At 48.0% G+C, this 10,000-nt stretch overlaps 3 protein-coding genes across 4 annotated transcripts in view; 2 read left to right on the top strand and 1 right to left on the bottom strand.

Annotated features, from left to right (window-relative positions):
- The window catches only part of tecpr2 (tectonin beta-propeller repeat containing 2), a 35,697-nt gene extending 35,428 nt beyond the window's left edge, over positions 1-269 (top strand). For both annotated transcript variants that reach the window (XM_030044980.1, XM_030044978.1), the window contains exon 28: positions 1-269. This exon is cut by the window's left edge and continues 162 nt beyond it. The gene's annotated coding sequence lies outside the window, so the exon portion shown is untranslated.
- Positions 270-703: 434 nt separating this feature from the next.
- On the bottom strand, positions 704-1,789 carry ankrd9 (ankyrin repeat domain 9). The gene has a single exon (XM_030044987.1). The coding sequence runs from the start codon at positions 1,593-1,595 to the stop codon at positions 720-722; it is 876 nt and encodes a 291-aa protein (XP_029900847.1). The 5' UTR covers positions 1,596-1,789; the 3' UTR covers positions 704-719.
- A 2,795-nt stretch (positions 1,790-4,584) lies between these two features.
- Positions 4,585-10,000, top strand: part of rcor1 (REST corepressor 1) — an 11,526-nt gene continuing 6,110 nt past the window's right edge. Inside the window, exons 1-5 of the mRNA XM_030044986.1 lie at positions 4,585-5,115; positions 5,206-5,265; positions 7,314-7,394; positions 7,511-7,563; positions 9,543-9,704. Of these exons, the coding sequence (XP_029900846.1) occupies positions 4,920-5,115; positions 5,206-5,265; positions 7,314-7,394; positions 7,511-7,563; positions 9,543-9,704 (552 nt within the window). The 5' untranslated portion in view covers positions 4,585-4,919. The remainder of the gene's footprint in view (positions 5,116-5,205; positions 5,266-7,313; positions 7,395-7,510; positions 7,564-9,542; positions 9,705-10,000) is intronic.

Genomic DNA, 10,000 nt, shown 5'->3' on the forward strand with positions numbered 1-10,000 from the left:
GCTCGTGGAAACCTGCGGTTACCACGACAACAGGCAGTAAATACACATCTAACGGATTATTTTGTCAAAAACTGTAAAAACCTGATTTTAAATGTAACTTTATTGACACATTTATCTGCTTGGTAGTGAACACTGGAGCCCACTGTCTCCTCCAGCTCGCTCTGACCTTGTTGCCATAGAAACCAGTGCTGTAACTGGACGCCGCCATCGTCTGTCATGTTGTCATTAGCTGACTGGTAAGATGCTTTGCTGCAGACCAATGGGGGGAGGGGGGAGGGGGGCGGGGTTGGTTGTTGTTTGACTTCCTTAATAAAGATCTTTACACTCTGACCTGTGGGGGGCTCCCGGCCCCCCGGGGGCCCCAGGACCTCACTTTGAACAGCAGTCATATCTGTAGACCTTACACAACAGCTTAACCTTTGACCCTACGGTGCCTCAGAGGCCCAGGTCATGTGAGCATCTGTTTCCATGGTAACCTCCCTGCATCAGATTTGATATCCCACAATCCTTTGTGTCTAAACTAACACCCTGAGCGTTACAGGATATGATCCTTTGTGTGTGTGTGTGTGTGTGTGTGTGTGTGTGTGTGTGTGTGTGTGTGTGTGACTGAAGCAGGTTCACATGACTTCATACACAACTCTTTATTTACATGACATCATCAACAAAGCAGCCAATGAGCTCAGACACATTCATTCTGTCATTCGTTTCCATGGTAACTGTCAGGAGGGCCACAGAGGCCCCGCCAGCCGGAAGTCCAGCGGCTTCAGGAAGTGGGGCAGAGCGTCCAGGTGTCCCGGGACGTCCCGGGTTACAGTCTGCAAGGCCTGGATGAACAGGGTGGGCGGGGCCAGGCCGGCCAGCCAGCGGTAGGCGTGGTTTCCCAGCAGCCTCTGCCACAGCTGCGGCTCGCGCTGCAGGAAGTGAAGTTTGGGCGGTTTGGGCATGAAGAGCAGCAGGTAGCCCGCGCACACCTGCCGACCGCGCGTGTCCGCCGCCGCGCCCGAGTCCTGCCGCAGTTGGTGAAGCACGCGCTCCAGCGGGCTTTGCCGCGCGCGGTCCGCCAGGTACGGGCATGCGCCGTGCGCCAGCAGCAGCAGCAGACACTCCGGGCGCGCGAGCTCGCACGCCAAATGCACCGCCGTTTTTCCTGCGTCCGCGGCGTGCGCGCACCCGCCGCGGCAGTTCAGGTAGTCCCGGCGCGCGTTCTCGCTGGGGAGGTCCTTGAGCGCGTCCACGATCATGCCGAGGATAGAGATTCGGTTGTAGCGCACGGCCACGGACAGGTGCGGCGCACCTGACGCCGCGCAGCAGCAGAAGCTGCGGCTCGGCGCGCCGAGCGCGCTCACGGAGTACCTGTCCAGCAGGTAGCGCGCATACTGCTGGTGGTCATGCACGAGGGCGTAGAGGAGAGCCTCCGAGGGGGTGAACGCGCACGGCCGGCCGTCCTCCCAGTGGAAGACCTCCATGGTGCGCATGTCCTCCAGCAGCCAGGCCGGCCGCAGGTCCCGCACCGCGCGGTAGAAGGCGAAGGAGCTCCGCTGGCACTGCCGCTCCGACTGGCCGCGGGACACCTGCGCGCTGACGTCACAAGGCATTCTGCTGCAATCCAACCAGATCACTGATCCCGGTTCAGGTGCTGAAGGACGGCAGCAAGAGAGACTGTCTCTCTGTCTGTCTGTCTTTCAGTCTCTCGCTGCCTGTCTCTCGCTCTCTCTGGCCCTCCGGAGTCAAACCCCTGTCCTGGACTTTCTCAGCTCTTTTATAGCCCCGCTCCCCTCCTCCCCGGCCGGGCAGCTCCATGTGAGGCTGTTTGTTGTGGTCTCGGCTCGGGTGTCCCGCATAGCGGACATAGCGGCCCGGCGGGGCGGGCGGGGGCGGAGCTGCTTATATAACATGAACACACTGACCTGAGAGTGAAGCTGCTCACCTCCCTGTGTCAAAACTCTCCAGATTCTAGACCAGATCTGACCCCTGTCCCAGCAGCTGGATTATAATCCCGGGGTTTCTCTTAGTTTTCTGGCTTCTCTTCACCAGACATCCTCCCTCCTGATGTTCAGTCCCATGAAGCTTCAGCTCGCTAACTGAACCCAGGCTTTTCCAATCTAGATCTGTGCGCTCACAGAAAAAGGGCGGAGTTTGCTGCAGACGACCAATCACAGACAAGGAAAAATCCACCCGAGCCGCAAACTTTACGACGGAGGAGCAGACAATAATCTGAAATAAATACGAGGAATATAAATCCATCATCCAGGCAAAAAGCAACACAGCTGCAGCCGCAAGGAATGCTGGGAAAAAATCACTGACTGTGTCAATGCGTAGATTAGTGGGATTATAATCTGACTTCCCCACCATGACGGCACGAGTAGATGTGACTGCAGTAACATTTGTGTGTTCAGTAAATGAATGTGTTTATGGAATGTGTGGTTATGGTGTGATGTCAGCCTCATTATTATTTCAGATGCAGCCAAAAGAACGAGGGAGCAAATAAAACATAAGTATACATACTTCAAAGTGCTCAGTACTTACTGTATCTTACACATGTAGCATATGTATATGTACATGTTTTACAACATGTACATGAGCTCAGCAGGGCTTTTCTACCTGCTGAGCTCTGATCCTGAACTTCACCTGCTCCGGAGCAGGTCAGGTGTTCAGCGTATGTTACCACGGCAACGTAGCCCGATAAAAAGTAAACCACCGTCATGGGACAGAAAACCCAGCAGGGTTAACTTGAAGGCCTCTTCAGGTTAACCTAAACCCTTCCATAAACTCAGGACTGCAGAGGGTAATCCCTCCCCCCAACACACACACACACACACACACACACACACACACACACACACACACACACACACACACACACACGTCACACACAGACTGAAACATGCTCAACACATTCAGAGTTTCTGCAGCTGTTTGTTATTTAGGTCATAGAGGTTAGCTTACAACAAACTGCTGAGCACACACACTCTGCCACACACACACACTGACACACACACATACACTGACACACACACTGACACACACACACACACTGACCCACACACACACTGACCCACACACACACATACACACTCTGACACACACACACATACACACTCTGACACACACACACACACACACACACACACACACTGACACACACTCTGACACACACACACACACACACACTGAGACACACACACACTGACACACACACACTGACCCACACACACACATACACTGACACACACACACACACACACACACACACACACTGACACACACTCTGACACACACACACACACACACACAGTCACTTTTGGTAACTAGGCCACATAAGACGGGGTCACTAGGTGTGTGTAAATGTGTGTAAATGTGTGTAAATGTGTGTAAATGTGCATTTTGTCAATAAGATTATTTCAAAGTCAAAGTCAGCTTCACTGTCAGCTCTACAGTTCAGGACATGCAGAGGATCGAGAGAATGCCAAGAGTGTGCAAAGCAGTAATCAGAGCAAAGGGTGGCTATTTTGAAGAAACTAGAATATAAAACATGTTTTCAGTTATTTCACCTTTTTTTGTTAAGTACATAACTCCACATGTGTTCATTCATAGTTTTGATTCCTTCAGTTAGAATCTACAATGTAAATAGTCATGAAAATAAAGAAAACGCATTGAATGAGAAGGTGTGTCCAAACTTTTGGCCTGTACTGTACGTGTGTGTGTGTGTGTGTGTGTGTGTGTGTGTGTGTATATATATATATATATATATATATATATACGTACACATACATATGTATGTATAGCTAGATAGATACTAAAGACAAAATAAAAGCATAAAGGAGTACTGAATCTATCCGGTGAAAACTGTTTGTGTCCTCCAGCTTCAACATGATGACACTGTCAGTGATGACGTCAGAGTGATGACATCAGAGTGACGTGTGCTGATGTCAGCACTTCCTGTTTTCTGAAGAGAACTGTCTAAAGCTTTACAGGATTTGTTCTCAATGTTGAAAATATTTACTCAGAGCAACTTCCTGTTTGTTTTGATTGACAGGAGGCCCTGTGGGTGGGGGTGGGGCTAACAGGTGTTGAAAGACTGCACAGAGGTCAGGTTCATCAGTTCTCCTGTAGCGCCACCCTCAGGTCAAAAGGGCACCTCTCATGTTGCTGTTAAAGGCCGTGATGCACCAATCAGAGCACAGCTTGTTGTTTTGTTTGTGAACACAAACAGCTGATCACTGAGCAGAACACAGACAAACTGCAAAATGATTATTTGGATCATTTGGAAATACAAATTGTGCTTTCTTAGTTTATTTTAAATGAAATAGAAATATTTTACATGGACTTAAAATGCTGTGATCACACTGGTGGTTCATATTTGATTTGATTTGATTTGATTTACACTGACCGGCTGCCAGTGTCCCGCTGACTTTATTATTTTTTTTATCTGTGGCATGACATGATCTCACTTGTTGTGATATATTATATTTCATGATGATATATGATATGGTACATAACCTATGATCTATGATATGTATCATATGATGTGTGATGTATGTGTCCGGGCAGCAGGGCGCCCCCTGCCGGCAGCCGCGGCTGTTTCCTCTGTTTCTGCTCATCAGGACTTAGTTTGTGCCGGAGCCTCAGTTTGAGCCTCAGTTGGACTCCGGGCTTGAGTCTCGCTGAGTGTCAGTCCGAGTGTCGGAGGATGACTTTGGGCTGACGGCGTGTCTCGGCTCTGCTTGTCGGGTTTGATCGGCTTTCTTGCGGCTGTTCCGTAACTTTTCTCGGGGCTCCGCGCTAACAGGCCAGCTGCTTAGCTTGTGGGCCAGTTAGCCAGTTAGCCAGTTAGCCTCGGTGCTGTATTGTTGGCTGCTAGTTGGCGGCTAACAGCTAGCAGCTAACAGTTAGCCTGCTGGTGTCGCTGGGTTCTCGTCATGCCGGCGATGCTGGAGAGAAACCCTGAAATCCCCGGGAAGCGGAGGGGCAGGAACCCGGTGACCGGCGGCGGGAACAGCGGTGTGAATGCTAATGCTAATGCTAACCCCGGGAGCAAAAGTTTGTCTGCAAATGGAAACAGCAGCAACTTGTGGGAAGAAGGAAGTTCAGGATCCAGCAGCGACGACGAGCATGGTGGGTAGCCTCGGTCTGATATGTCTGTTAAGATGGACTAACCCGGGCCAACCCGGGCCAAAGTGGACTAACATGTTCCTCTGTGTGCAGGCGGAGGGGGGATGCGAGTCGGACCGCAGTACCAAGCCGTGGTTCCGGACTACGATCCCGGTAAGAAGCCGGCAGCAGAGGCGGGGGGTAGCCTCGAACAGCCTCACCCTGCCCGGAGCATCTCCTCTTCCCGGCAGACTCACACCGGGGACAGGTTAACTCAGGCTGGGCAGGAAGTGTGAAGGGTCTGCCAGGTTTATTCTTCATGCTGCGTGTTAGAGGAAGTGGTTCTCCTCACATTCTGTTGTTTGATGTTTCTCACATTTCAGTTCCTTTTGAGAAACATCAGCACCACGAGGCCGGTGCCCAACTCATTTTGCCATTAAAAAGCTGCATCCTGGGATCCACCCGAACTACAAACTACAAGTACAAACATGTTTTAGTTCCCAAAGAACATGATGAGAAATTAGATTCCCCTTTTACCTAAAGCCAACTGACATCACAGTGTGAGTGACAACAGGCTATGCCCACTGGAGCAGGTTTGGAGATGGAAAATGTTGGTGTCTGTGGCGCCCCCTGTGCGTCGGTGTCGAACTGCCACCTTTTAGTAATGCTCTAAAGTTTCATAATAATCAACCTTTCATTAGTTAGAGGGTTTTCATTCTGATTAATCATTTTAACCATTATAACTCAAACCAGTTTTGTTATACTCAAACTTAATTTGTGCCTCTGAATAATCAGGTAAAACATGTCAGACAGTGTTTAAATCAAACTGTGAGGAGAATGAAAAAGGTTATAATCCAATATGGCAGACCTTAATTGGTTGTATTTGCGGTATTGTTCAGTATGAGCCAAAGAACATGTGGACCAGATTTCAAAAATTTTGGGCGAGTAGTGTGGCTGTGAGAATTGTTTAACTGCATGAAAATTTCAAAGTGATCTACAGTGCGACCTGGCAAAGCCTCACTCTGAGAATCAACATGACAGCGACAGGTGTGCCAAACACAGGTGTGTTGACTTTCAAGAGGTTTGGAAAATGGGAACCAGGTGAAAAATGAGCTCAATGTGGCGGAATGATAAAACAACAAAAAACAACAGGGTGTGTACCTGGCCCTGAAAAAACTAAGAGATGTAATACAACATCAGAGTGCAAACAACTCTCACATTTCACCTGCAAACAGCTGCTCAGTAGCTAGCTTTGCTATAGCTGCTCGCTGTAGTCTGTACCTGCTGGCTGTAGTTTGTAGTTGCTGGCTGTAGTTTGTAGTTTGCAGGTGCTGGCTGTAGTTTGTAGTTGCTAGCTGTAGTTTGCAGGTGCTGGCTGTAGTTGCTGGCTGTAGTTTGTAGTTGTTGGTTGTAGTTGCTGGCTGTAGTTTGCAGTTGTTGGTTGTAGTTGCTGGCTGTAGTTTAGTTGTTGGTTGTAGTTGCTGGCTGTAGTTTGTAGTTTGCAGGTGCTGGCTGTAGTTTGTAGTTGTTGGTTGTAGTTGCTGGCTGTAGTTTGTAGTTTCTGGCTGTAGTTTGTAGTTGCTAGCTGTAGTTTAGTTGTTGGTTGTAGTTTCTGGCTGTAGTTTAGTTGTTGGTTGTAGTTTCTGGCTGTAGTTTGTAGTTGTTGGTTGTAGTTTCTGGCTGTAGTTTAGTTGTTGATTGTAGTTTCTGGCTGTAGTTTGTAGTTGCTGGCTGTAGTTTGTAGTTTGCAGCTGCTGGCTGTAGTTTGTAGTTGCTAGCTGTAGTTGTTGGTTGTAGTTGCTGGCTGTAGTTTGTAGTTGTTGGTTGTAGTTGCTGGCTGTAGTTTAGTTGTTGGTTGTAGTTGCTGGCTGTAGTTTAGTTGTTGGTTGTAGTAGCTGGCTGTAGTTTAGTTGTTGGTTGTAGTTGCTGGCTGTAGTTTGTAGTTGTTGGTTGTAGTTGCTGGCTGTAGTTTAGTTGTTGGTTGTAGTTGCTGGCTGTAGTTTAGTTGTTGGTTGTAGTTGCTGGCTGTAGTTTAGTTGTTGGTTGTAGTTGCTGGCTGTAGTTAGGTTGTTGGTTGCTGAAATGTCCAGTATTTTCTCTGTAGAAAAGAGTGACTGAAGAGCAAAGTACAAACAAAGAAATCTGGTGCATGTGTCAGTGAAACATGTCAAGTAGTAATTTGTGTGTGTGTGTGTGTGTGTGTGTGTGTGTGTGTGTTGCAGAGGTGGCCCAGGCGGCTCATGACAGAGAAAACCTCGGTCTGTTGGTCTGGATCCCCAGCAGCTCTGTGGCCGACACCCAACGTGAGAGACTTATGACTATATGAAGCATGTTGTGTGTAACATGAAGATATGTGTGCTTTGTTACTGATATATATATATATATATATGTGTGTGTGTGTGTGTGTGTGTTGTTTCAGTGGACGAGTACATTGCCATCGCCAAAGAGAAGCATGGCTACAACATGGAACAGGTAACATCGCCATGACGATGACATCACTGCGTTGATGTCACTGGGATGTGATGTTGTTGTCAGTTCCTGCCTCCGGACACTGAATCATGGGAAAATTGTTTATTATTTATAATGTTTCTGTAGTTTAATATCGGGTTATCTTTTATAATGATCTCAATGTTTACCCTGGATATAAATCCGCAGGATGTGGAACCCGGGTTTAAAGAGGCCACTCACACTGGCAAGTTTGATCCGCGCCCAAGCACGATTGCCCCTAAAATCCGGATTCTTTGACCAGTGTGATCGCTCCGTATCGTGCTTGAATACAGTACACTTCCCCCGCTCTGCACGGTTGGAAGGGGTGTGCTTCAGCGCGGGCGCATACACGAGCACATGCACGGTCACGCACGCAGTGCGCGGACGTAAATCATGCAACTTTCCTCCTGCCTCTGCAAAATTGTTTAATGTGCGCAGCGCGATTACCAGCGAATGGCGGAATCAATAATCAATCATGTTGTCTGTGTCATTGTCTGTTGTGCTGCTGCAACCGCGTATAAACAAAAGTCGGTTTATAATGAAAGTACAGCAGTCTGTGTGCGGAGATCCAGCAGACCTGGTGCTGGCCGGCACCGCGTCGGCACCGGCCGGCACTGGCCGCGGCACCGCGCGGTGTGCGGCCACCCGGTCACCCGGTCTGCCGGATCTGACAGGTGCCGCTCCGGCTGTCAGTTGGACCTTTCTGAAGAAGGAGGAAGTTACCTCTGAAACTGTCAAGGTAAATAAACATCCCATGTCTGATTAAAAGGAACAAAAACATTTTTTAATTAAATGGAAGACATGATGAATGTATTTGAACTACATTTATTTATAATGACGTCGGGCCATGCCTGTTGTCCTATTTCAACGTGATGACGTGCACACCGGGGGGCAATCGTGCTTGGGCGCGTTTGGGCTTTAGGTAATGTGAGTGTAGGCCAGCCGGGGACTGGGGAGGGGGGGGTTTGGCTTTAGCACGATACGGGCTCAAACTTGCCAATGTGAGTGGGCCCTAATTAACCCTCTCAGAGCTGAATAACATCACTTAATTTCTTTCAAAAACACGGGGAAAGGCCATGAGCAAATTAGCAAGAAATTTGTTTAAGAGTTATAAATTGTAATTCACAACAAAGTAGCAAAAAAATGTTCCCAAAAAATTTAAATTCAAAAGAAATAAAACAATTTTTCTCAGAGGGTTAAATAAACTTAATTGAAGTGAAATTGCAGCTGATATTAATTACCTGCCTAACACTCACCTGCCTGATTGAGTTCCTGCAGATTAATTTGCTCAACTTTGATGTTTCTTATCTTTGATAACTACATTTGAGGTTAGAAATAAAAGGAAAATGATAAAGTTTGTTTGGCAGCCATCTTGGTAGTAGTGAGGTTTAGGTTTTACACGATTAGGATTTTTGGGGCCGATCACCGATCACATGAGGGAGCAATATGTTTATTTAAATAACTTGTTTATTTACTTCATATGCTCATGTACCGTTTACTGAGTATCAACAAAAGTATTCTCAAGCATTTTTGCCAATGATTAACAATCTTTGGCCCAAACTGACAGAGGTACTGTCGTGTTGCACAGATGGCAAATAGCTTGGGTTTTCTCTGTCTCAGACACTTTGAAGAAGTCCCACACCTCCGACATGTTTGTTTGAATCCGACAGCGAATGATTCAACATTAAAAAAACTTTGTTGTCCGTCACATACTGACAGGGCTCAAAACTAACATGGCGGTGGTGTGGAACTTCTTCTGAGTAAATGAGGCAGATAAAACAAAGCAACGGGAGCCTCTGCAGAAAGTCTCAACACGACAATGACGTCACTGATCGGATCGGTGAATGAAGACATCACAGCCGATCACACAAACTGCATAAAATGCAAAATATTGGCCGATTCGATATAGGCGATCAGATCGGTGGAAAGCCTCGTGAGGCTGTAGTGTTTGTGTTTGTCCGCAGGCGCTCGGGATGCTGTTCTGGCACAAACACAACATCGAGAAGTCGCTGGCCGACCTGCCAAACTTCACGCCGTTCCCGGACGAGTGGACGGTGGAGGACCGGGTCCTGTTCGAACAGGCCTTCAGCTTCCACGGCAAAACCTTCCACCGCATCCAGCAGATGGTCAGTACCGCCTTCCAGGTTCCAACGTGTCCCAGAAAACCTGCACATTTATAGACCAGTTTTCCTGTCATGGAAAACACCTCAAAATTTTGAAAATTGATCCATTGTCCTGGAAATGTTTGTGAGATCCTGGAAAATGATAAAGTGCAGCTGAGATCAGGTGTTGAACTGTTTTCCTGAGGTCCTGTTGCTGTGTATGGAAGCCCAGACAGGCCAAACACAGTGAACTGATGCTTGATCAACACAGCGCTGCCTGGGGAGGGAAAACACGACTGAGTAGGAACGCTTTAATGAAC

Source organism: Myripristis murdjan, chromosome 22 (assembly GCF_902150065.1).
Source record: "Myripristis murdjan chromosome 22, fMyrMur1.1, whole genome shotgun sequence".
Taxonomy (NCBI): Eukaryota; Metazoa; Chordata; class Actinopteri; order Holocentriformes; family Holocentridae; genus Myripristis; species Myripristis murdjan.

Coding starts and splice junctions, on each gene's coding strand:
- ankrd9 (XM_030044987.1), bottom strand. CDS start 1,595: ATGCCTTGTGACGTCAGCGCGCAGGTGTCCCGCGGCCAGTCGGAGCGG.